At 40.4% G+C, this 26,471-nt stretch overlaps 2 protein-coding genes across 4 annotated transcripts; both read right to left on the bottom strand.

The window, feature by feature from the left end:
• Nucleotides 1–776: 776 nt before the first annotated feature.
• On the bottom strand, nucleotides 777–7,274 carry LOC106572174 (BTB/POZ domain-containing protein KCTD20). The gene is made up of 7 exons (XM_014146092.2): nucleotides 7,042–7,274; nucleotides 3,774–4,001; nucleotides 3,521–3,623; nucleotides 2,809–2,929; nucleotides 2,244–2,441; nucleotides 1,834–1,944; nucleotides 777–1,738 (listed from the first exon to the last, which is right to left on the bottom strand). The coding sequence occupies exons 2-7, from the start codon at nucleotides 3,905–3,907 to the stop codon at nucleotides 1,428–1,430; spliced, it is 978 nt and encodes a 325-aa protein (XP_014001567.1). The 5' UTR covers nucleotides 3,908–4,001; nucleotides 7,042–7,274; the 3' UTR covers nucleotides 777–1,427.
• Nucleotides 7,275–7,930: 656 nt separating this feature from the next.
• Nucleotides 7,931–24,940, bottom strand: LOC106572175 (mitochondrial carrier homolog 1). 3 transcript variants are annotated; one of them, XR_001321068.2, is made up of 13 exons: nucleotides 24,584–24,934; nucleotides 22,067–22,151; nucleotides 21,870–21,976; nucleotides 21,531–21,608; nucleotides 21,020–21,077; nucleotides 19,543–19,594; nucleotides 18,139–18,198; nucleotides 17,730–17,823; nucleotides 15,902–15,949; nucleotides 15,623–15,690; nucleotides 9,943–10,018; nucleotides 9,645–9,831; nucleotides 7,931–9,083 (listed from the first exon to the last, which is right to left on the bottom strand). XR_001321068.2 is itself a non-coding variant. In XM_014146094.2 (12 exons), the coding sequence occupies exons 1-12, from the start codon at nucleotides 24,743–24,745 to the stop codon at nucleotides 9,757–9,759; spliced, it is 963 nt and encodes a 320-aa protein (XP_014001569.1). In that variant the 5' UTR covers nucleotides 24,746–24,935; the 3' UTR covers nucleotides 7,931–9,756. The 3 variants fall into 3 exon arrangements, 2 of the variants coding, with proteins under 2 accessions (XP_014001569.1, XP_045551995.1); XM_014146094.2 differs by having other exon boundaries at nucleotides 7,931–9,831; nucleotides 24,584–24,935; XM_045696039.1 differs by lacking the exon at nucleotides 15,902–15,949 and having other exon boundaries at nucleotides 7,931–9,831; nucleotides 24,584–24,940.
• Between the last annotated feature and the right edge of the window lie 1,531 nt (nucleotides 24,941–26,471).

Below are 26,471 nucleotides of genomic sequence, written 5' to 3'. Positions count from 1 at the left end.
CTGCGGGACTTTACATAGACGTGTGCCTTTCCAAATCATATCCAATCAATTGAATTTACCACAGGTGCACTCCAATCAAGTTGTTGAAACATCTCAAGTATGATCAATGGAAACAGGATGCACCTGAGCTCAATTTCGAGTCTCATAGCAAAGGGTCTGAATACTTATGTAAATAAGGTAGTATAGGTTTTATACATTTGCAAAAACATCTAAACCTGTTTTCACTTTGTCATTATGGGGTAGTTTGTGTATTGCTGAGGATTTTGTTTTATTTAATCTGTTTTAGAATAGAGCTGTAACATAACAATGTGGGGAAAAAGTCAAGGGGTCTGAATTCTTTCCAAAGACTGTGTGTATATAAAGCTGTTCAGTCAGGCCGTCATTTAGAATGTCAGTAGATTAGAATATTGGCTAAGGTTGGAAAATAAATAAAAGCTGCATTGGGATTCGAACTGGCGACCTCACAACACTCTTTTTAACACCCTTCATACACCTCCAACCTACCTCCCTGGGAGCAAATTTCTTTATTTGACTCTCACTTGGAAACTCCACCCACTAACCTGTCACTAAGCTCTGCCCACTGAGCTTTCATGCAACCAATCAATTAATCCCAGACTACCTCTGGTGATGGTCATGAAGATCTGATCACATTCAGATCTACACCACCTGTTTAAACATGTGGACAAGATCAGGACACATGTTAGCACCAGGTATAAAAGGGGCTAAAGACAGAACTGCGGCATAGCTACTTCCCACATCACATTTGTCATGAAAAATATGTATAATGCTCTTTAATTACTCAAGGCACACATTCATCTAGCCTACAACTGATTATAGGATCTACAGGCTCAGGGAGACAGTATAACATGGCAGACGCATCAACATGTTGAACGTGGCACACATTCATAAGGTCATGTTGCCATGGGAACATGTCATTTGGAATGGAATATAAAACAAATTGGCTTCATTCATAGGCCTACATCTCATTTGCATGCCTACAACAGTGACTAAAACAGCAGGTATTTTAAATGCATACCATCACAGACGACACATAACGTCATAGAATGTGCATATATTGCACATGTATGTGTATAAAAGCTATCTCTGAAATAGTCATATGACATTCAAAGCTATCCACCAAAATGACGATTTCGCATTCCAAACAATAGAAGTGCCTAGTTAGAACAGTAACATAGCCCTCTGTATGCGAGGACAGTCTTGCAGTTATCAGAGGTGCAATATATCCAACATGGCCAACAATACCTTAACTTTTAATGTGCACCCTGTTGAAGACAAGCACTGTGCTCTTGCCAATATGCTTGCTTCCAAGGGAATAACAACTTCCACTGGTTTGAAGGAAATAGTCCAAGAGCCTCGGGATGAGATGGGTAGCAGCAGATTTGAGGTGGGGGTGTGGTCCGAGAGTCTCAGCTTTCATTGGTTGCAGTCTGGGAGAGTTGGGGGAGTCGAGAGGGCGCTGGCCCGTTGAGCCTGTCCAGCTCATCCACCTGCGGGGTGGGCATGGTGCCCCCCCAGGCCGCCCCACCTCCGCCCTCCTCCCCTGGCACCGCAAGGTTGGGCACGCTCTTGCTGCGGACGCACTGGAAGTCCACGTGGCGGCTCTTCCCTTCCTCCTTCTCCCAAGACAGCTGAATGAAGGGCCGCTGCACATAGTTGTAGATGACCTCTGACCTTCCTCCCGGGCGCCGCTTCACTTTCTCCTTATAGGTTGGGTACCCTGGGACACAGAAACAGATCAGTGGAAATCCATGTGTAATGTATATCAATTCAAATTTTACCAGGGGTAGCTTGGGTAGAACAAGCCCAACTCACCCTCAATGCCTATCCGGATGTTCTTCAAACCTCTCTCCTTCAGCAGGGTTTTGGCAACGTCTCTGTTCTCGATGTACTTGAAGAAGCGGTAGAGTTTGGAGCTGTACAAAACTGGACAGAGGAGAGAGAAACATTAATTCACTCAACATTGAAATTGTTCCAGCGCACAGTTATGCGAGATGGTTAGCTAGTACCTAAAGTTAACAGTTAATAAGCAACCACTCCTACATACACTCTTGATAGAAACCCTAACACTGCTGCATCAAAAACATGCTTCCAAAAATGACGAGGTGTCTCCTGTTGCGTAACCTTTTAAATGTGACCAATTTTGAATTGCCGTGGATTTTGGAAGTTGGTCATTTTTCAGAGTACTTTAGGATTTGTGATGTGTGTTGTGACTGGTGCCTTACTTTGGGAATACTCCTCTCCCATGGGTGGAGGGTGTTCCTCATCCCAGTCCACAATGTCATCATCGGCCAAAACCACGATGTGGCACTCCCTCTCCCCTCCCTGGGCACATGACACCATGGCAGGCACCACCAGCTCCTCCAGGAAGCCCTCAAACTGCCTCCGTGCCCCATCGTTGGACAGCTCATGAAGCAGGGCACCTGGGAACAGAAAGAGACAGTGAGGTTGGTCAAGTGACTATCATGATAATCAAGTGAAGGATATGTGTTTGTTGAGACTTCAAGGAGGTTTGAATGCTATGAAGTCATTTTGCAATCATTCTCAAACAAAATATTCACTCCAAAAACATTTAGTACCTCAACTTGCTCTTGTTAAGATTCATAGATGTGGGTATCCTTGCGACGTGTTGTGCTGTCATAAGAGTTGCTCATACTGGTGAAGATATATTTGTAATGCCTGCTATACTGCATATCCCATTCCTTTTGCCTGCCACTACCCCTACCTTGGGCAATCCCCTAATCTGGTCAGTTTACACATGGAGTACACATAATGGGTGGTTATACTCACTGAGGTCGCGACACTTGACTGTGCCGGCACTGAAGTTGATACAGAGGTAATCGCAAGCCTCTCTCAGCTCCGACACTGATATGCCATCGGGACACCTCATAACACCCGTCTGATAAAAGTTCTAGCAGAAAAATACACATTTGAATGAATGAACTGACTGTTTTTGGTACCTCTACAGCTGTGGCAATTTCTGTCATTTCACTGAGATGAGAGACCGGCTTTAAAAATGCCAGCCCCATCACAAGTACTGGAAGAGAGCTTTTAAGTGTTGCACTTAAAAGGTCTCCAGAAGTTAGTTGAGTCGAGGCTATAAAGTATACACAGAGTATACAAAACTATAACAACAGTTGCTCTTTCCATGACATAGACTGACTAGGTTGAATCCAGGTGAAAGCTATGATCCCTTATTGATGTCACTTGTTAAATCCCCTTCAATCAATGTAGGTGAAGGGGAAGAGACAGGTTGAAGAAGGATTTTAAGCCTTGAGAAAATTGAGACATGGATTGTGTATGTGTGCCATTCAGTGAATGAATGGGCAAGACAAAATATTTAAGTGCCTTTGAACGGGGTACATAGTAGGTGCCAGGCGCACAGGTCTGTGTCAAGCACTGCAACGCTGCTGGGGTTTTCACACTCAACAGTTTCCTGCAAAAGGTTGGGTTCCACTCAACATTAGGACAGTGTTCTTATATTCAAATTGTGCCAACTCACCAGTATGACCTGAAAGATGCTGGCACTGATGCCCTCTGTCAGTTCATACTCGCCCTTCCCATTGGGCCTGGTGAAGTTGTGCTGTCGCGCTGGGCCAAACATTCTGCAATGACAACTTGAAAAAATGTAACCCAAACCCTGATACCTTAACCAACTATGTTTTCTCTAAGTAACATTTTCATGTCTGTATGTACTGTACATTCATAAGTAAGTGAAATAAAATATAATTATTTAAGTTAATTTTCCACTGTACCTTCCTAGCATGGTGTTGGGGTGTGCAGTGAAGGTGGCGGGGTCCACCACAAAATGGCTACCGTCCACAACCAGAGTGACCCTCTCACGGTGAACGGTACCCGGGTCCGTTCTTCCCTCTTTCAATCCGCTCATCTTTCTGCGTCTCTTTTCCTCTAGCCGTCTCTCCCCCTACTGTGGGTGGACCTGGCCACTTGGAGATGACTGTAGGATTGGCTGTTTCTAAGATCTGTAAAAAAAAAAAAAAAAAAGATTACTGTGGAGGATGCCATTGGGAGCTGTTCTGAGGTCTGTTTCAAAATCAACAGGATTCTGATGATTTCATGAGAGAATATTGAATGGGCTGCAACAATATTAGCATGAAAATGCTTTAGAATCCAGACTGTCAAAATTCATCTGACTGTCAAGATTCCCCTTAAAAATAATGACAGTGGTAGTCATCACCCAAAAAACCTTATAAAATGTAATACATCGTTCACTAAATCCCTAGAGTTTAAACCAACATTAGATGAAGAATGAGTTAATCATCGGTACATTACAGTAGCCTATTCACATGGCACTGCTGTTACAATGAGCAGCATACAGTGCCTTATTCCACATTTTGTTGTGCTACAGCCTGAATTAAAAATGGATTATATTGATTTTTTTTCTCACCCATCTACACACAATACCCCATAATGTCAAAGTTAACATGTTTTTAAACATTTTAGAAAACATTTTGAAAATCAAATACAGAAATATCTCATTTACATAAGTATTAACACCCCTGAGTCAATACTTTGTAGAAGCACCTTTGCCAGCGATTACAGCTGTGAGTCTTTCTGAGTAAGTCTGTATGTCTGGATTGTGCAACATTTGCCCATTATTCTTTACAAAATTCTTCAAGCTCTGTCAAATTGGTTGTTGATCATTGCTAGACAACCATTTTCAGGTCTTGCCATAGATTTTCAAGTAGATTTAAGTCAAAACTGTAACTCGGCACTCAGGAACATTCACTGTCTTCTTGGTAAGCAACTCCAGTGTAGATTTGGCCTTGTGTTTTAGGTTATTTTCCTGCAGAAAAATGAATTAATCTCCCAGTGTCTGGTGGAAAGCAGACTGAGACAGGTTTTGCTCTAGGATTTTGCCTGTGCTTAGCTCCATTCCATACATTTTTTGTATTCTGAAAAACTCCCCAGTCCTTAACGATAACAAGCATACCCATAACATGATGCAGCCACCACTATGCTTGAAAATATGGACATTCTGTAATATACTGTAAATTAGGTTATTATTGTGGAGTAACTACAATGTTGTTGATCAATCCTTAGTTTTGTCAAATCAATGCCATTCAACTCTGTAACTCTTTTAAAGTCACCGTTGGCCTCATGGTGAAATCCCGGAGCGATTTCCTTACTGTAAATCAAATCAAATTATATTGGTCACACACGTGTTTAGCAGATGATATTGCGGGTGTCGCGAAATGCTTGTACGGGTGTAGTGAAATGCTATTATGGCAACTGAGTTAGGAAGGACTCCTGTATTTTTGTAGTAACTGGGTGTATTGATACACCATCCAAAGTGTAATTAATGACTATCCCTTTGAGCATGGTGAAGTTAATGCCCCCCCCCCATCTACCAATAGGCGCCCTTCTTTACAATTCATTGGAAAACCTCCCTGGTCATCTGTGTTTGTAATTCACTGCTCGACTGAGGGACCTTACAATTATCTGTATGTGTAGGTTACAGAGATGAGGTAGTCATTCAAAAATCATGTTAAACACTATTATTGCACACAGAGTGAATCCATGCAATTTATTGTGACTTGTTAAGCACATTTTTACTGCTGAACTTATTTAGGCTTGCCATAACAAAGGGGTTGAATACTTACTGACTTAAGACATTTCAGCTTTAATTTTTTTATTTTGTAAACATTTTGAAAAACATAATTCCACTTTGACATTATGGTGTGTAGGGCAGTGACCCAAAAATATAAATGTAATCCATTTGAAGATCAGGCTGTAACACCATTTTTTTTTTAAAGTCAAAGGGTGTGAATACTTTTTGAAGGCACTGTAAAAACGAAACATGCACATTACAATTATGAAACATATTTTGTGAACAGCATAAATATTGAGTTTGTCCCGGCCCCTTTACCAACCAGAACCAACTTGTACATTCCTGTTCTGCTAGACAAGTCAACATTACTGTCCTCTGAATCATCAAAGGAGTCTAGCTGTCTAAAATAGAATTGAAAGTTAAATAGCCTAGACTCTCATAAAATAATTATTTGTTTAATAATTACCATAAATTGATATGTCATATCAAATGTGTTACCATAGAATTACGAATTAGAATACTAGAATGAACATAAACCTTCTTATGGTGGTATAAAAGGTCAGCCATTTTGCTAAGGGAGTTGGTCAACCATGGTCAGCCATTGCTGTGATAAGATAATCTTCTTTACACTATCTGCACTCTGTTTGTTAGCTAGCTAGCCCGACAGATTTAGAGGAATGATTCCATAAATTTGCTAAATAACTGCCAATATTCCAACATTCCATGTAAGCAATGTAGTCAATCCATGGCCATACACTGGCTGGAATCCGCCGAAATGTATGGTCAGTTTACATATTTTAGAGGCTATTTATAAAGAAAATGTGTACCATTTTTTTTATATATATATATATGACTATTTTACGCTGACAATAATATTACACAATTGCCTTACTTTTATTTTCCTGCATAAGTAAAATCAGGAAATGAATCACCTATGACTCTACTGCCATTCATTGCAACTGGACTGGGTTGGATTTCTCCCTGACCACAATGGCTGCCATTTTTGGACCATTCTGGAACGTTTAGGGTTTATGACAAGTCCGCTCTAGTAATTAAATAGGATATCTATGTGTGTTACAATCTACAGTATCGCCGGAGTTCTAGAACGTAGTGTGGAACCTGTATTGTGAGAACACCATGTGACTTTTACATTGAAGTCTTGTAATACAGTCGCATTGTCCCTGGTCATCATTCATAAATAGGTCTACATTAGTCGATAGGCACATACTTGTCCTGAAGGAAAGCCTTAATTCAGATAACTAGTTTAAAAACGGTCAGTCAGCTATCTTTCCGCGTTCGTTTCTTCGTCCAGCCATTCGTTAGTCAAATCATTGATACATTAGCTTCGTTGCTTACTCTGAGAAAATACAAATATTGCATAGTCACTTGGAATACCGCGACAAGTTGCTACATGTTGCATAGACTACTGTATCTAAAATATTAAAACTTACGCCAGTTTCATGCCCTTGGTGCTCCGGTCTTCGGTTCAGTATTTCAAATGTGCCATGGTGCCACCTCATGAGGTTTCAAGTAATTTGAAAAACCTTCGCCATGACTCAAATATGCTCCATTTAGGTTCTTTCCTTGTACTGTAACAAACTGAACCAATGATGGCCAGAATACTGCGCCTGTCATAAGGGGAAGTCTTCTGGCCTCAGCTGCGCAAGAACCTGAATGCGGCATTGAACGTGTTTGTCAATACATTTGTATCTATATTGCCATAGGTTCATATCAATGTATTTGAGTTTATTTTTTCCTAATCCAGGAATAAACACACGTTATAAACAATTATTAATAACCTCAGTGTAACAACAAAGTATAGTGCCTCTACCCTTTCAAATTTGTACATATACGAATTTTGGATAACTGCTTGGATAAACACATTGTTAAATGATATATAGCATCTATCAACTATATTATAGTTGTTACTCATGTAAAATATCCAAAATCCTAGAGATGGAGCTACCCAGAAATTTCGCCCTTGTGTCATCATTAGGCCAACAGTCTACAACTCTTCTTTTCAATCCACCTTCTATTAAATCCTTGCAAGAGCTCTGTTGGTCTGGCTATAAATTGTAAGTTCAACATGCTAATTTTACTTTTATTGGTGCTAGGATCAGAAACACGCAACCTTTTTAGATTTGTTGCAAGGTGAGTGCCTTGTTCAAGTTATGTTATTTCATCAACAGGGACAACTAGTTATTTTGGGGTTTTGAACATCATTCATGGCAAGACAGGTCACCTCTGTGACCCACTGGGTACAAGAAAGACTGCTTTGTGCAGACTGGACATGTAGAACAACTCCTGGCATGCACAATGGATTTTAACTGGTCAGGTAGATTTTATATTACAAATGGGTTTAATGAAAAGCTGATGAATGATTAACTATACAGGGAACAAAAAGTATGTGTGTGTCCCAACTAATACATTTACAGGAAATTACCACTCTTTGACCCTCTCATTCAAGCTGCTGCCTGGCACAAAAATGTGTGTGTATGTGTGTCTGCCCAGTTGGTCCCAGAGAAATGACTACTTGTAGACCATCACATCATCCATGCCATTTCATTTTTTAAATATAAAACCAGATCAAAGTATAGGTTAAAACAAACACAGACACTGTAGAATAGACAAGAATGCCAGGTTTCATATTATTTCAGGAAAATAATAGACATCGGAAATGCAAGGTTGCAAAGCAACTGCCTCGCCCTTGCTTCTCCCTCTTTCGGAGATCAGTTTACAGGGAATGTTTGACTTTCACACACACACACACACGAGAGTGAATACTGATGACATTTTGAAGAAAAAAACAAAGATTAAGCACTGGACACAATATTCTCAATTGCATGGTATAAAGATGCACACATAATAACCCCACTCACACACTTGGCAAAGCATGTCTCTTCTGCAAGCTTTTTTCCACACATTATTTCAAGTAGACATGATTAGAGCAATCCATCGCAAAAAAAAACCTGGAATAAGGACACAAAAACAGCCCATACCAAACCCGGTCAAGATCATTTTGTGGTTAACACTGATCATAGGGGCAGGGGGAGACACAATATGATAATGTTAACGAGGAGGTAAGGTGATTCCTTTTATTTATATGCTATTACAAGTGTTTAACTGTAAACGATCAGGTTAATTGGGATCTTCAACTGCAGTCAAAAAGGAACTCAACAAACAGCATGGTCGGTTCGAAGATCAGGCCTTAGCCTGAATGCAAAATGTATCATAATATGCATAATATGCTCAGCCATTGTCATCATATAATTTAGCATTTCTTTGTCATTGGTAACACAAACATATCCATAATTTTGCACCAGTTAGATATATCACTTATTTTATATATTATACATCAAGGACAGTTGTCAATATGGCCACAGAAAACCTTTTCTTGATGGAAGGCTAAGTTTTTTGACATCACTGAAAACCACCGGTTGCCCTCTGAATTCCTCCCGTTTCTTACTCCTCTCATGGCAGGCGAACACTGGAGCTGCAATTTGTAAGAATTTGCGAGAAACCGGTTGTCTAATTAGTCTTATGGTTGAAAGGAGAGTACTCCAGTTATTGTGGGCTTATGATGTTTCTGAATAGGTATAATTCTTGGTTAAAGCACTTCTGATAGGAGGCAAAGGATCCCCTTTGAATGCAACCACACTTATCATGCTACTGGGAAGAAGCTCATTTGAAAAATAAACATTTGGCATATTTCAATAGATGACGTCATCAACTATCCCATTCCAAAGCTTACATATAACTTAAACTGTATATAAAAATAAATAAAATGGCAAAATGAAGTGATAGATTTGAATAAATAAAAAAAATTGTGCAACTTTAGGCTTGGACAGTAAAAGGAGATTATACTCTCAGCATTCAACCAAGAGGACATCTATTGGATAGCATTTTGATTTGCTCACATTAATTCTCCAACCTCTTACTTTTGAGTGGCTACACTAATACTTAAGATTAAAAACAAAATAACTTAATTTTTAAGTAACTTTGATTCAGTAGATCACCCAGCCCATTGATATCTTGCTGCTCCTGCTGTACCCACCAGGGTGTTTAACGTGAGGGGAAGGTTTGACTTGGTGGACTGTACGTTGGTCTCACTGAGGTACCAGTTAGGAGGGAGAACAGTGGCACAGGTTGTGCGGTGGTTGATGACATCACTCCTCAGTCAAGGCCATCACTTTCACAGGGACGCGGCGGAAGAAGAAGCTGGATCCTCGGAAGAGATGGCCCTGATGGGTGAGGCACAAAAAGACAGGTTTCAGACATGCTCTACCAGAGAAAACAAAAATATACTCACACATATGAGTGGGTTCCATTTGCTCCACATAAGTGGACTGTACCTCATGGCTCAGGTGAGCCCAACAGCGCAACCAGGACTTGAAGATGGGAGAGTTAGGGGGAACACCAGCCACTAAGCTGTGAACACACAAGGCAGAGATCCATTAAAAGCTGAACCCACAAGCTAAAGGATTGATCTAATGGACGTCAAACAAATCAATAGAAACCATATCCCATCAAGTCTATGTATTGACTTCATGTGAAAGTTAAGAGATACAACATTATTACTATTTTCAACTGGCACCAGCTATAGTACAGTTAAGTACAGGAAACGGACCGTAACAAGGGCATAATCACTGGTACTTTCTACTGTTGTTGTGCTCTTGACTTAAAGAAGATGGGCTTGCTTCAGTGAGAGATCACTGACTCGGGTATGCTTGGAACCCTTACAAACTGAATTGAATAATTACCTATGTAATAACAAATGATGTATGATGTACAGTAATCTTGTCCTCCAGCAAATAATACTATGACACTTTGACAGTGAGATGTTGTACACAGACAGTTGGGAATTGAACAGTGATAACTAATCAATTTATTATTCTTATTGACTGCATTTAAAAATGTTCAGCTAAATATATCCACTCGAGCAATGGTTTAGTTTTACCAACCACAACCAATCAACTATATGATAAAACCCAGACACTAACTCGCCCAGAAACCCCCCACCCCACTACCCCTCATGCTGACATGCCAGCACCGCCACACCCCATTACCTCCCATGCTTACATGACAGCAGCCCCTCACACCACTACCCCTCATGCCGACAGGAGAGCATCCCATACCCCCGCCACTACCCCCCATACCGACAGGACAGTACCCCCCTGCACGATTTTGAATAACTTTCCAGCAAGACAGCTATACTGAAGTGGCAGGAAAAATAGAGCACCCTGCTGCAGCCGAGCTAAACCAGATAAGGCATCTGCTGAACATAATCTGCCAAAAATCCATTTTGTTATTATCAGAAATAGAATTAGAAATACAACCTATAATATTATTATGAGTTCAGTTTTAGATAAGCTACCCAGGAAAGGTTTCAAATTTGCTCATATAAATATATGTAGTTTTAGAAACAAAGTTCATGATAAAAAATTGTTCATTTCAGATATGAATATATCAGCCATTTCTGAGACTCATTTAGACAGCGCCTTTGATGATACAGCAGTAGAAATACAAGGATGTAACATCTATAGAAAAGACAGGAATGTCAACGGGGGAGGGGTTGCTGTTATATATATATATATTCAGAGACATTCCTGTAAAGTTCAGAGGATCTCATGACATTCATGACTCATGAATGTAGCCTACTGAGAAAAGTCAATACCTTGGAAGTATTCTATAACTTGGACCTCTTTGGTGTGTGTCCATGTAAAGGCAGCTGATTTCTTCGCCATTATTATACTAGCTAATAAATACTGATAAGTATTTAGAGCTAGCTAGCTAAACGTAGGGATGATAGTTAGCTGACGTTAGCTAGCTAGATAACGTTTCAACGGTCATTTATGACATGTTAGCTACTTTTTCTGCTCACCAACTGGACATTTCATACAATCAGTTGCGTGAAATAGAATTGAATTCTATGTCATGCAATGCAACCTAGTTGCAAGCAATTTTTGTAAAAAAAATTGGGGGATGACACACGAAGCAACCGAAATGCAACTTTGTTGCAAGCAACAGAAATTGCGTCCAGACTGCTTCGTGTGACATCGGCTAACGTCTATTTGGCTTCATTGCAATTCATTTGGAATCATTGTTCATTTAGAATCACTGCAATTCATTGTTGGCACAGGGAAGAGAATAAACATCTCCGGCCCCCTGCCGTGCTATAGAAGGGGTTTGGAACTTTACAGCTTCCTCACTGCCCTAAACGAGTTCCAGAAGAAACTTTGCAAAGACAGGAATGTCTCCTTTTGTGACAATTTTGACTTGCTGTGGGAGCAACCAACACTCTTTAAAAGAGACGGGATTCACCCATCAACATAGCGAACTGCTTAAGAGACTGACAGTCTGGGTTTGGTAGCGCTCCAGTCCTCCCTGTCATAATAAGCATCAGAGGTCATGGAAAACATATTATATCCCAGAGAAATATAAGTGATGTCAATGTAAGTAACCTAATCTATGTCCCTTTAAGTGTTAGCTCCGAGGGTATTGTCAGCAATAACCATAAGCCCATAGTATTGAATTCCACCATTTGCAGTGAGTTTTACTGTCTTGTCTGCCTTAGGAAGAAGCCCACTGTGGGCAGCCCACTCAGTACCATTGGCTCAAATGTAAATGTCTTCCTCGGATCAGCCTCTCAGAATAGCACTAAAACCAAGCAAGCAACCCAGAAATTGACCAAAAAAATTACCCAATTTAACATATGTAGCCTGACATGCTGACCACACCGCTCGCGTCGCGTAATAGATTTACACATACATGTCATTCAACCATTGCACCCACACTGCTCGCAAGTGTCTGCGTGGCCAGGTGCTAAAATATAAATTGGTTCTTTTTGTGATGCTCAACGCGCTGCAAGTCCGACCTCACCCATCTCCTCGTTGGTTTTTAGGAGCATATACCCACAAGGGTGATGGAAAGATGAACTTAGGTCCACACTCCGGTAGGTTGTAGTAATGCTGTCAAGTTGGTTGCCAACTGCCATATAAAGTCCAAAGAAGAAAAAGAAGGCAGAAGGAAGGAGGGGAGATGACGAAAAACAAATTCGGTTTACAGTTTTATCTGTGGATTACATGTCGTAGAGGACCTTGTGCATTTCCGGTAAAATAACAACCCAATGTTTATATACTAGGGCTGAGCGATATGGCCAAAATATTATATCACGGTATTTAAAAAAAATTGGACGGTATGATGGTATTTGACGGTAATTTTAGTTTTTGAATAATAAAAGTTCAACATTTGCATTATGAGTAGTGAGTGATCCTACACTCAATTCCAGTGGTGGAAAAAGTACCCACTTGTCATACTTGAGTAAAAGTAAAGATACGTTAACAGAAAATTACTCAAGTAAAAGTCACCCAGTAAAATACTACTTGAGTAAAAGTCGAAAAGTATTTGGTTTTAAATATACTTAAGTATCAGAAGCAAATGTAATTGATAAAATGAACTTAAGTATCAAAAGTAAAAGTCTAAATAATTTCTAATTCCTTATATTAAGCAAACCAGATGGCACAGTTTTAAAAAAAATGTACAGATAGCCAGGGGCACACTCCAACCTCAGACATAATTTACAAACAAAGCATTTGTGTTTAGTGAGTCCTCCAGATCAGAGGTAGTAGATGACCAGGGATGTTCTCTTGACAAATGAGTGAATTGGACTATTTTCCTGTAAAAAGTAAAGTAAAAAGTACAGTATTTTCTTTAGGAATGTAGTAAAGTAAAATCACATTTTGTTATGTTACAGCCTCAATCTACACACAATACCCCATAGGGACAAAGTGAAAACAGGTTTTAAGAAATAAAACAAACACAAATCCCTTATTTACATAGGTATTCAGACCCTTTGCTATGAGACTCGAAATTGAGCTCAGGTGCGTCCTGTTTCCATTGATCATCCTTGAGATGTTTTTACAACTTGATTGGAGTCACCTGTGGTCAATTCAATTGATTGGACATGATTTGGAAAGGCATTCAAGGTCCCACAGTTGACAGTGCATGTCAGAGCAAAAACCATGGCATGAGGTTGAAGGAATTGTCCTTAGAGGTCCGAGACAGGATTGTGTCAAGGCACAGATCTGGGGAAGGGTACCGAAAAATGTCTGCAGCATTGAAGGTCCCCAAGAACACAGTGGCCTCCATTATTCTTAAATGGAAGAAGTTTGGAACCACCAAGACTCTTCCTAGAGCTGGTCGCCCAGCCAAACTGAGCAATCGGGGAGAAGGGCCTTGGTCAGGGAGGTGACCAAGAATCCAATGGTTACTCTGACAGAGCTCCTCTGTCCTTCCAAGGACAACTATCTCTGCAGCACTCCACCAATCAGGCCTGTATGGTGGAGCGGCCAGACGGAAACCACTCCTCAGTAAAATAAAAATGACAGGCCGCTTGGAGTTTTGGCAAAAGGCACCTAAAGAACTCTCAGACCATGAGAAACAAGATTTTCTGGTCTGATGAAACCAAGAGTGAACTCTTTGGCCTGAATGCCAAGCGTCACGTCTGGAGGAAACCTGTCACCATCCCTACGGTGAAGCATGGTGGTGGCAGCATCATGCCGTGGGGATGTTTTTCAGCGGCAGGGACTGGGAGACTAGTCAGGATCGAGGGAAAGATGCACAGAGCAGAGAGATCCTAGATGTAAACCTACTCCAGAGCGATCAGAACAACGACCCTAAGCACACAGCCAAGACAATGCTGGAGTGGCTTCGGGACAAGTCTATGAGTGGCCCAGCCAGAACCCAGACTTGAACATCTCTGGAGAGACCTGAAAATAGCTGTGCAGAAGCGCTTCAGACAGAGCTTGAAAGGATTTGCAGAGAAGAATGGAAGAAACTCCCCAAATACAGGTGTGCCAAGCTTGCATCATCATACTCAAGAAGACTCGAGGCTGTAATCGCTACCAAAGGTTCTTCAATAAAGTACTGAGTAAAGGGTCTGAATACTTATGTAAATGTAATATTTCCGTTTTCTAAAAACCTGTTTTTGCTTTGTCATTATGAGGTATTGCATGTAGATTGATGAGGGAAAAAAACTATTTATTCTATTTTAGAATAAGGCTGTAATGTATCAAAATGTGGAAAAAGTCAAGGGGTCTGAATACTTCCCGAAAGCACTGTATGTGATATCAACAGAGAGGTATATTTTCTGGGTGACCTAAATATTGACTCGTTGTCATCATGCTTCCCACTCAAAAATAAGCTTTAAACTGTAACTGACGCCTGCAATCTGGTTCAGGTTATCAGTCAACATATCAAGATGTTTACAAACAGAACAGGAATAAAATCATCCACGAGTATTGATTACATCTTTACTAATGCTTCTGGAATCTGTTCTAAAAAAGTATCTACACCCATTTGATGTAGTGATCATAGTATAACAGTCATATCTAGAAAAAACTAAGTTCCAAAGACGGCCTAAAATTGTGTATAAGCAATCATACAAGAGGTTTTCTAATGACTTCTATGTTGAAGATGTGAGAAAATATTTGTTGGTCTGTATCATGTATGAAACTGCGCCCATCAAGAAACAGACTGTTAGAACTGCCAAACCCCCATTGATAGATGATGAATTGCTGAGCGGCATAAGGCAAAAGGAATAGCAAAGAAGTCTGACAACACAGCAGAATGGCAAACATACAGTAAATTGAGAATTCACGTAAGTAAACTAAACAAAAAGAAGAGGCCAGACAAAGTTCTCTCTTCGATGAGATCGCCAGCACTTCCCAACAGGAGCATCATTTTGATCTCAACTGTGCTTCATCACAACTAATCTTGATGACCATGAAAACACCCCAAAATCAACATTTCAGCCCAATCTTTTCAACAAGAGCAGCAGCATTTTGATCTTCATTATACCTACCAACAGAATATTTTAAGCAGACAATCAAAGCTCTATTTTTTTCAACGAGAAGCTTGCACGTTTTTGCACTGTATTGCGAGTGCTCTGGTCATCTTGAGTTAAAAACATTTCAACTTTTTTAAACAGACAAAAAAACGGAGGTGTGATTCCCAGCCTTACTAATCACTTACCCACAGTTGTTGACTGCCATCAGGTCTGCCACCAGCATAAATGGGTACGTCAACACACTCACTGCAATCTGGAGACAGAGATAGGGAGATCAAACATGGGACAACAAGGTGAACACAACTGTCATAGGTGCAACACCATCTGATTAGCATTGTAAAACAAGGAGGCTTTTAGAACTGAGATAAACAAGGGAAACAGATAGTCAAAATAGCACCGCCGTCACAGTTCATTCATAAAAAATATAGTACAATGACATGCAGAGGTTGTGCAGCTGAACTTACGCCCATCACAAACTTAGTGTAGCTTCTCACTGCTGGGGCTTGGCTGAACTGTAAAAAGGTGTGAGAGTGAAGCATTTATAAAATAATGGCGTTAGGCATTTTCTGTGCACAAAACAGCTTGGAAATATGCCAAAAAAATACTGTATTATTCACATTTCTAGTGAGAATGTATCTTGTGTCCATAAGCAAGCTGTGATTATTTAAGAGGATTTAAACTCAGTGAAAATGTATTGCATGCGATGCAATCACTAGATCCAGTATTCCATACTCTTGTCGTCACCTTTTGCATGATGCAAGGCATGTTTTGTGGACAGAAAATGTTCCTCTTTAGCTTCATCATGTTGGTTTTCTACTGTGCTCCGTCATGAACATACTGTATTCCAACACATGATGTCATGATCTCTATCATCCCTGACTCTGGGGCATCTGCCCTGAGCTATTAGATCTTGAACCAGTGTTAAGCGGGCCAGATGTCAACTGGTTACCCAGTCATTGCTGGATTGATCAGACCCTCCAGCCCAGTGTTCAGCTGCAAGGTATCAACCCCTACCCTGTACCCCATTGTCACTGGATTACCAGCCCCTGCCTCAGACAGATTCAAGGAAGGCCTTGAACCCTGGACCATATTTTACGATTCCTATCCATTTGTGCTCATTAAAAAGTAGAAAGGATACATTGCATCCAGACAGGGGATGGAACCGATTCAGGGAACAGAACCCAAAAATGTATATTTTTTAAAGTAATTATAACAGAACGAAAGTGATCCACACTGTTCCGGAATAGAAACTTTATTTTAAAAGCATGCGAAGCAGTTAATAACGTTATTTTACATTTTAGACATTTTTTTATAGTCCCACAAAAAAAACAAAGCACCTATGCAAAGCCCTTACTCTGTCACTCAGAAACATATTCCAGTGCCAGCTGAAAATCTTTGCCTGTGTGTGTGCGCGCGTGTTTAGGCTACCTGTCCCTCCCCCATCCGAAGCGTAGGCTACTATACTGACGTTACGTGTGTGATTCAGAAGATAGGGAGAGAGATGTTTATTAGCTTGAGATGAATGGATAAACATTTCATGTTGGATTTAATAACTACAAAAAGGTTGGACGCGTTTTTAATTCTGGTGCCACTGTGCATACACACAAGCTTTCTAGCTAGCAAGTTACAATAAAAGTAACTTAATTGAAGCCGCTCCTCCTAGGTATAAATCTGTGGACGTAATTCAGATAATGCATGCCATAACAACATGTCCAGCAGACCAAGCCTCCTCATAAATCCTCTCTCACCACCTGCAAAATTTCAGTCGCATCTTGCGCCATAGGCTACGCTTGTCTGTCCATCACGCATGTAAACAACTAGCTTGCCTGCTCTATCCGCACTGATCGGTGAAGTAACTTAATGAGCTAAAAACGGTTGACTTCACAGGTTAAAAAGCTACAGAAAGGAATGATATAAACCAGTACTTTTCTTTGGTTCGAACCGGTTCAGAACTGTATTCTGCTGGTCGGAACAGTGGAACGGAACAAAAAAAAAAGTGTTTCTGTTCAGAATAAAAAGCTTATAAAATACATTTGGTTCCAACTCCTGATTGCATCTGATGAAAACTCATGTCCGTTACTGGACAAAGGATGAAGTAGAATATGTTTTAAGAATTCTCTTCATGTTATTCAAGAGTGGGTAACAAGACAAGTAGGTTATTGTATTCTTCCTACCCATATGGCCTCAAAGTATCTACAATTTCAACAATTTCTCACTGGGGTTTACAACTGAGGTTATTTTAGTGACCGCTGATCTTAGACCAGTGCTTAGAGGTGTCTGTACTGTGCTTACATTGTTGTCCACTGCGTAGGTGTTGATGAAGTGGGCCAGGAGGTTACAACACCACAGGAAGATGACCTCACCCAGGACATGGGGCACAACCCCCCTGCAAACACACCAATAATAGACAAGGCCGTAAATATAGTACAGGCCAAAACAATTTAAGGTTTTGAACCAGTAATATTGAGTCATACCATGATTTGAATTTGGTTTGCTGAGGTAGTATACATAGATAAAGGATAATGATGTCCTTTAACCTATAGTGCTACACAAACTAGGACACCCATACAAACATTGCGGTCATGTAGTCAGTGAGAATGATGGTTAATTCCAAGAAGAAAATGTGTCTCACTTCTCCCACTTGTCTGACTGCTAAGAAATGAAATTACTTTACAAAGTGGTATGAAAAAGCATGACTTACGCAAAGAATCCCCCAACGCCCTCCTCCTTGAAGATGTTGGCTATGCAGCTGAACAACCCCCTTCCAGAGTCAATCCCAGAGGAAATAAAGATGAAAAGTTTCAGCCAAATGTTAATAATTTACAACGTGTTTAAAACCTCAGTTCCTCGAATGCAACTAAGCTATCAATTCTACTACTTCAACCAATGTAGACCTCTAATATAGCATTTTTGCATAATAAGTAAACATTCTGTATTGCACCATGTCACTGTCAGTGGAATCATTAAGTTGCAGTAATGACATTCTTCCTAAATGTTTGATGAATTCAGGTAAGTCAAATCAATTCAAATTTTATTGGTCACATACACGTCATTAGCAGATGTTATTGCGGGTGTAACGAAATTCTTGTACTTCTAGCTCCGACAGTGAAGTAATATCAAAAAAATTACACTACATATACGCAATACACACAAATCTAAGTAGGAATGAATTAAGACTATATAACATATGGACGAACGATGTCAGAGTGGAACGGACTAAGATACAGTAGAATAGTATAGAAAACAGTATATACTTATGAGATGAGTAATGCAAGATACGTAAACATTAAGTGAATGAGATACCGTAGAATAGTATAGAAAACTGTATATACATATGAGATGAGTAATGCCAGATATGTAAACATTATTAAAGTGACTAGTGTTCCATTCCTTAAAGTGGCCAGTGATTTCTAGTCTATGCCTATAGGCAGCAGCCTCTAAAGTGCTAGTGATGGCTGTTTAACAGTCTGATGGCCTTGAGATAGAAGCTGTTTTTAAGTCGCTCGGTCCCAGCTTTGATGCACCTCGCCTTCTGGATGATAGAGGCAGTGGCTCGGATGGTTGATGTCCTTGATCTGTTTGGCCTTCCTGTGACTTCAGGTGCTGTTGGTGTCCTGGAGGGCGGGTAGTTTGCCCCCGGTAATGCGTTGGGCAGACCGCACCACCCTCTGGAGAGCCTTGTGGTTGGTGCAGTTGCCGTACCAGCCCGACAGGACGCTTTCAATTGTGCATCTGTAAAAGTTTGTGAGGGTTTTAGGTGACAAGCCAAATTTCTTTAGCCTCCTGAGGTTGAAGAGGCTCTGTTGTGCCTTCTTCACCACACTGTCTGTGTGAGTGGTCCATTTCAGTTTGTCAGTGATGTGTACCCCAAGGAACTTGAAGCTTTCCACCTTGTTCACCGCGGTCCCGCCGATGTAGATAGGGGGAGTGCACCCTCTGCTGTTTCCTGAAGTCCACAATCATCTCCTTTGTTTTGTTGACTTTGAGAGGTTGTTTTCCAGGCACCACACTCCCAGAGCCCTCACCTCCTCCCTGTATGAGTCAACTACTCCTTTTGTAAATTTGCATTCAAAATCTGAGGTATGCTGCATGTGTCACACCTTACCTGTACTTGATCTCTCTCCCCACAAACTGGGCCATGCAGCGAACTGAGATCACTAAAAACAGGACAACTGAACATTAGGGGAGCAAACATTGTTATTGTGCCTAGTGAAAGTCTACACACCCCTTACACAGTCTTCCCATTTTGCTGCCTTAAAATTAAACAAAAAAAAAACATTTGATTTTGACCGGTAGTGTACAGTATATCCATTGTTTTTGTAAAAATTGCTCAAGCTCAGTAAATGTGGGGGGGGTTTGGGGGGGGGAACACTCAACACCTATTGGAAAGCCATTCTGGTGTGTCTTTGGCATTAACATTTGTGTAATTGTCCCGCTGAAAAATACAACTTTTGTAGGCTACAAGCAAACGCGAACACACCAGTTGTCTGATACTGACCGATCTAAGGGTGGCTGGCCCAGCGGCCGCTTGAGAACTCTCAGAGCACGTTATGACGTCTTGCCTGGGTTTGTTTTGTCTCCCCTAAAGTTTGATATTTCATAATCACAAATTATGTAATTGAGACTTACTGAGTCTGGCTTTAACGGTCTTGTTGAGTAAAGGTTAAATAAAAAAATAAATACAATTAAAAAACAGAATGGATGATTTGGAGTGGATTTCTTTAACACATGCTTTCATCTTTTCACTTTGACATACAGACCAGTAATGTGGCATGAATGCAATTTTGTTGATCCTTTGCATTTTAAGATATTGTGATAGCAGCATCAAGTTATGGGTATTCTTGTCACCTGCAGGGATTTGGGAGTTTGTCAGGATCAAAATAAATATAAAAGGAGCAAAGCCCAGGTAAAATATTTGAGGAAAACCCACCTCAGTCTTCTGAAAACCTAACCTACAATAGAGTTTCATTTTTCAGCAAGACAGTTACACAGATGTTAATGCCAAAGACACACCAGAAAGGCTCTCCAAGAGGTATTGAGTGGTCCAGTCTCAATCATTACTTAAATTAGCTTGAAAATCTGAGACAATATTTGAATATTGCTGTCCATCAATGATTCCCAACCAAATATACTGAGCTTGAGCTGTGCAAAGTTGGTAAAATCTTATTCACAGCTGTAATGGCTGCCAAAGGTGCTTCCACCAAGTATTAACTCTGGGCGTGAAGACATACAAATCAAGACAAATATATATATATATATTTTATTTTTTTAATTATTATTATCAATTTCAAAAGTTTGTCATTTTTCTTTCACTTTGAAAATGTGGAGTAGGTTGTGTAGATCGGTAGGAGTAAAAAAACATATATACTCCTTTTTAGATCAAATTTTAAGGCAGCAAAATGTAAAGACTTTGCAAGGGGTGTGTAGGATTTCACTAGCGACTGGATCTGCAGAACATCACAAGGAAACTAAACCTTAGTTTAGGCCAATCTGCAGTGTCCATTAAAATACAAAGCTATGAACTCCTTGCCAACAGAGAAAATAAACAGACAGACAAAAACAGCAATAGCCTTAGGACTTACCATGGAAGGGATGAGTGGCTATCCTCGACAGGCACTGGATGACCATCTCATGTGAGGTCTTGAGAGAAAGAGGAAATCAAACAGTGCAGCGGGCATAGTTATGCAAAACTGCTACATCTAATCCGTTCAGAAATCACCAAGTAGACTACACTGGAAGCTAGTGCAAACAAAGATGGAGATAAGACCAGCAAATTAAGAATTTCTCAACATAATGTTATACTTTATCAACTATAATGTAAGAGTGGATTTGTTAATTACTTGTTACAGGTATGCTGGCCATTCAAGTTATTTTATTTAAGAGTTTATTTAAATAGGAATATACACACCCACACACAGATATCGTAATCATAATACTTAAACAATGTTTAGGAAAGGGAGAATGATATGATTCACAAAAGAATGATTCACAAAACTATTCCTCACAATTTACTAAACTCAACTGGCTTTACATAGACCCACCTGACATTTGATACAGTCATTTTATGTGCCCTATCGCACTTTGACCTCTCACCTCTTTGACCACTTTCCTGAGGGAGGTCTTCAAGTCATCTCTGTTCGATACATTCTCTACCTGCTCTGCTGGAATGGCCTGGAGAGAAAAAAGATGTCAGGCCTTCAATAACTACATAAATTAAGTACTTCCAGCATTCTGTCACACAGGTATTATTTAATTACATCTGTCTCTCATTTGATAAGGATACTCTGACTGTACGTTAGCAAGCACCAATGATTGGTTGGATTATAAGCTTTTGTGGCCAGAGTTGCGCATTTCAAAGACCGATTGGGAGCAGTTGCAATATGTTACTACTAAGTATGAACTACCTCTCCTCTGGGTCTAGGATTCCTTCACCTGTTTGACTTTACTCCGGACCATGGTAGAGATGGCACTGGACATAATACGAGGGGACAGACCTCGGAAGAGTCCCCTCTTTCCATCCACCCTTATGATGTGCTGTGCTGTGGACATATAGACATCACATTCCTGTCACCTCTTCTTCCCCATTCAGGGTGATGAATTAGGATGATAAGCCATTAAGACCCACTCACCATAGGAGAAGAATCCAGGGAGGTACAACACTTTCCTCCCAAACATGGTGGTTCCGACAGTTGGGGTGAGGGGCTCATGTCCAATCTACATTTACATTTTAGTCATTTTTAGCAGACGCTCTTATCCAGAGCGACTTACAGTTAGTGCATTCATCTTAAGATAGGTTGGTGGGACAACCACATACAGTATCTCAGTCATAGTAAGTACATCAGCAAAGTCAGTGCTAGTAAGAAGAAAAAAAGTAAAGTGCGAATGTTAGTTCATGAAAGGCAAGGGTGTATTTTTTTTTTTTTTTAAAGCACACAACTTACTGCAATCAAGCTGGCATACTAGAGGGGAAGCACTTCGATATTTTCTAGCTAGCTATTACTGTAACTACACTGAAGGAAAAAAAACGCAACATGTAAAGTGTTGGTCCCATGTTTCATGAGCTGAATGAAAAGATCCTAGAAATGTGTTTACATCCCTGTTAGTGAGCATTTCTCCTTTGCCAAGATAATCCATCCACCTGACAGGTATGCCATATCAAGAAGCTGATTAAAACAGCATGATCATTACCCAGGTGCACCTTGTGCTGGGGACAATAAAAGGCCACTCTAAAATGTGCAGTTTTGTCACACAACACATTGCCACTGATGTCTCGAGTTGAGGGAGCATACAATTAGCATGCTGAGTGGAGGAATGTCGACAAGAGCTGTTGCCAGATAATTGAATGTTCATTTCTCTACCATAAGCCGCCTCCAACGTCATTTTAGAGAATGTGGCAGTACGTCCAACCGGCTTCACAACCACAGACCATATGTATGGCGTTGTGTGGGTGAGCGGTTTGCTCATGTCAACATTGTGAACAGAGTGCCCCATGGTGGAGGTGGGGTTATGGTATGAACAGGCATAAGCTACAGACCAAAAAACAAAATAGCATTTTATGAATGGCAATTTGAATGCACAGAGATATCGTGACGAGATCGTGAGGCCCATTGTCATGCCATTCATCTGCCGCCATCACCTCATGTTTCAGCATGATAATGCACAGCCCCATGTCGCAAGGATCTGTACACAATTCCTAGAAGCTGAAAATGCTCCAGTTCTTCCATGGCCTGCATACTCACCAGACATGTTTTGGATGCTCTGGATCTATGTTTATGACAGTGTGTTCCAGTTTCCACCACTATCCAGCAACTTCACACAGTCATTGAAGAGGAGTGGGACAACATTCCACAATCAACAGCCTGATCAATTCTATGCCAAGGAGATGTGTCACGCTGCATGAGGCAGATGGTGGTCACACCAGATAATGACTAGATTTCTGATCCAAGCCCCAATTTGTTTGTTAAGGTATGTGAAATCCATGGATTAGGGCTTAATGAATTGATTTCAATTGACTGATTTCCTTATATGAACTGTAACTCAGTAAAATCTTTGAAATTGTTGCATGTTGCGTTTATATGTTTGTTCGTATAGCTAGTTGTAGTGTTAGGACCTTGGCATGCACTTGCAGTTAGAAGAAGGGGCATCATCTTGACAAGTACAGTTATGAAAAGAGGGCAGGTCGGCAGGCAGGTTATTTTAGCATATCTTTTTAGTTTTTTCAAAAGCTGAATTGTGTATACCAATAAACAAACAATAACAAATACATCTAATTGTGACAGGAACTTGAAGGGATGATGATTTACATTAACATTTAATGTAAATAATATGAAAATATTGCTTTCTGTCTTCCCCAGACACACTTATGTGAGATAGCATCGCGGTTTATTTGAGGTTAGGCAAAGGAGGAGAGATGATGCCCTATGACACCCAGCTAGCCGGTGTTATGCCGAAAATCTCCCCCCTGCCAGAACACACACGCCCCCCCCCTTCTAATTTTCTTAATTTTGTGGCTAGAGTCCAATACTTTCAAATACTTTCTATAGAACAAACTTCACGTCAGGATAGGCGACCGAAATTAATGAGTAATGTATGTGTGTTATATTAAACATGGATGAGGGAGTAAAATGTTGGCAAGCAATAAACATCTCAGAACAACTATGGCTGAATTATTATCCTTACACTTTCAAAAATACTAGTCGAATAAGATATGGGACAGATTACGAATTTTGGCAAAGATAATTATTTATAGACTAATACAAATCAGTAGAGGATTTAGGTACGGGACACATGGGCAGGGCGCAGTCCCGAAGAGGGGGTTCGCCCAGGGCGACATACAAGCTACAACCGCCACATACACTTGAAACAAATAGCCAAACAGAAAACTGCAGACAAAAATGCTTTCTGCTACTAAGATCAGTGAAATGTATGCTAAACTGACAACCGAGTGAAGAGCAGAAATCTCAACTAGCAAGCAAGTCGTAGAAGGGGGAGAGGATTGTCGGCACAACCAGCGTCAAGCAAACTCAAACACCCCAATGAGGTGGCACTTCAAAGTGATAGCTTTCGCGCTAGCTAAATAATTCATAACTCAAACGAATTATGTGGATTTAGCTAGATAAATTGAGTTTGCAAGTTTAGCTAGCTACCTGAATTAGCAGTTTGACGTAGAGTAGCGGGTGTGTGATCGCTGTCACCCCGGCTCCGAGAAGCACGATTGCTGTGTCCACGGCCGTCGTGGATGTATCCCGGTCAAATTTGGGCTCCCTTTGAGCACCTGTCTCGCCGGGCAAGTTCTCCGGTGTCACCATTTTTATGGCGATATTGAGAATTTCGGAGACGGTGTAGGAAATGAGATGAGCAAAACAAGAATATAGGCATGTCACGTGATTCCTCGGCGCACCACAACACAGGAGGCGGGACTACTTTTCATCCATGTGGAGAGGGAATGAGCTGCATGACCTTTTCTATCCAGCAGATGGCAGTGTTTGTCAAAGACAAGTGACGGTGCAATACTCAGGTTGGCATTTATTGCGATGACTCACGAGGAAGCTCTGCAGTGGACAGTAGCTGGCACCGTCATAAAATCAGATTAATTTTTTTATCTAACCCTAACCACACTACTAACCCTATCTACCTTACCCTAACCTTAAAATAATATTTTAAAAAACTAAATTTTGGCGCTAGCAAATACCACGACCAGTTAGTTATCAACACTCAACTCCGCCTCGACATAAGAGAATGCAGTTGAGCGTTCCTCAGCCAACTACCATTTGTTGTGATCTGACTTATGGAAAAAGAGATCAATATATTTTAAGCATAATTGAAACCGTTGAAGAAAGTCCTGCACCTTGGAAAAACTGTAGGACTATTTATGCATTTGTGGAAGATGGAATGTCAAGGTTTTTAAACTGCCAATTAAATAGGATCTATTTCTAAGTGTTTTCCTCCTATCTTGGTTATTAAATCAAGTGTTTCTTTAAAAAATGCGATAGGCTACTCTTGTATAACAAATTCAATTAACTGTTTAACAGATGCCTCTCACATTTCTCAAAAATAAAATACAAATCTGAAAAGTTTTAAGATTATAGCAAATAATGCCATCAAGCTTTCAGTAAAGAAATACAGAACAAACATCTACTCAGATGATGAAAAATGAACTGTGCCTCAGAGCCTGGGACTCAAACCGTGATCCCTCTGACTGTCATTTCCAAACTTTAACCATTACATGAAAAGGCTCAGATCTGTTGACGTGGTCGCTAGGTATAAGTTCGCTATAGTATTAAGGTCCCTTAGGTCGATACAGTATTTTTAACAAGGTGGTCCACTTGTATTTCTCTATTTTACTTGCTCCCTCACCGCACTTTGTAAAAAAAATGATCTGTTAAGCAAGTTTGTATGGCCTTACCCTAGTACTAAGTGACATACACATAACACCAAATGATTAGTTCATTAAATCCCAGACCATGAGAAATTCTCCATGTTCCACATGAAAGGTTATGGGAGATATAGGGAATATAGCTACTCTTAACAAAAGTGTAAATGTCAACAAGCCAATTGAGCAATCAACCAATCTGTTCAAACCAATATTCAAGTATTACACAATCAACACAGAATTCATGCAATATTGTTAAACGTTAGCACTTATTCAGCAATTAATGCTGAATCATCCCCCAACTGACCTCTTTGTAGAAAACAATGATTGTTCTGGGTTTTGAAGCTGAATTCTACATTGTTCATGTACAAGTGAGAATAAACAAGCTGATTGCCATGACAAAGGGAATGACACTTAAACTGTGCTTGCTTAGATAAACAAATCAGTTAGGACATTATAGGATGAAAGTAAAACCTTTGGACTGCAATTGTTTGTAGCCCAGTTGCTCATACACACTAACACAAATCTATCCCTTATGAGAGCGAGGAGGTTTGTGCTTTAACAACCAGACTATGGCTGGTGGGTGTTTGTCTGCAGGCCGCATCGGGGGTGAGCAGAGCGTTGATTTACAATCATCATGGCTTGCGCTCATCTCGTCATAA

Source organism: Salmo salar, chromosome ssa15 (genome assembly GCF_905237065.1).
Source record: "Salmo salar chromosome ssa15, Ssal_v3.1, whole genome shotgun sequence".
Taxonomy (NCBI): domain Eukaryota; kingdom Metazoa; phylum Chordata; class Actinopteri; order Salmoniformes; family Salmonidae; genus Salmo; species Salmo salar.
The sequence above is the reverse complement of the archived record's forward strand: the minus strand, read 5'-3'. Positions and strand labels throughout refer to the sequence as shown.

Coding starts and splice junctions, on each gene's coding strand:
- LOC106572174 (XM_014146092.2), bottom strand. CDS start 3,907: ATGAGCGGATTGAAAGAGGGAAGAACGGACCCGGGTACCGTTCACCGT. Junction 2,930..3,520: donor GCATCTTTCAGGTCATACTG/GTGAGTTGGCAC, acceptor TTTTTCTGCTAG/AACTTTTATCAGACGGGTGT. Junction 1,739..1,833: donor CATCCGGATAGGCATTGAGG/GTGAGTTGGGCT, acceptor TCTGTGTCCCAG/GGTACCCAACCTATAAGGAG.
- LOC106572175 (XM_014146094.2), bottom strand. CDS start 24,745: ATGGTGACACCGGAGAACTTGCCCGGCGAGACAGGTGCTCAAAGGGAG. Junction 22,152..24,583: donor ACGTCAAACTGCTAATTCAG/GTAGCTAGCTAA, acceptor ATGTAAATGTAG/ATTGGACATGAGCCCCTCAC. Junction 21,078..21,530: donor TCAGGAAAGTGGTCAAAGAG/GTGAGAGGTCAA, acceptor CTTTCTCTCAAG/ACCTCACATGAGATGGTCAT.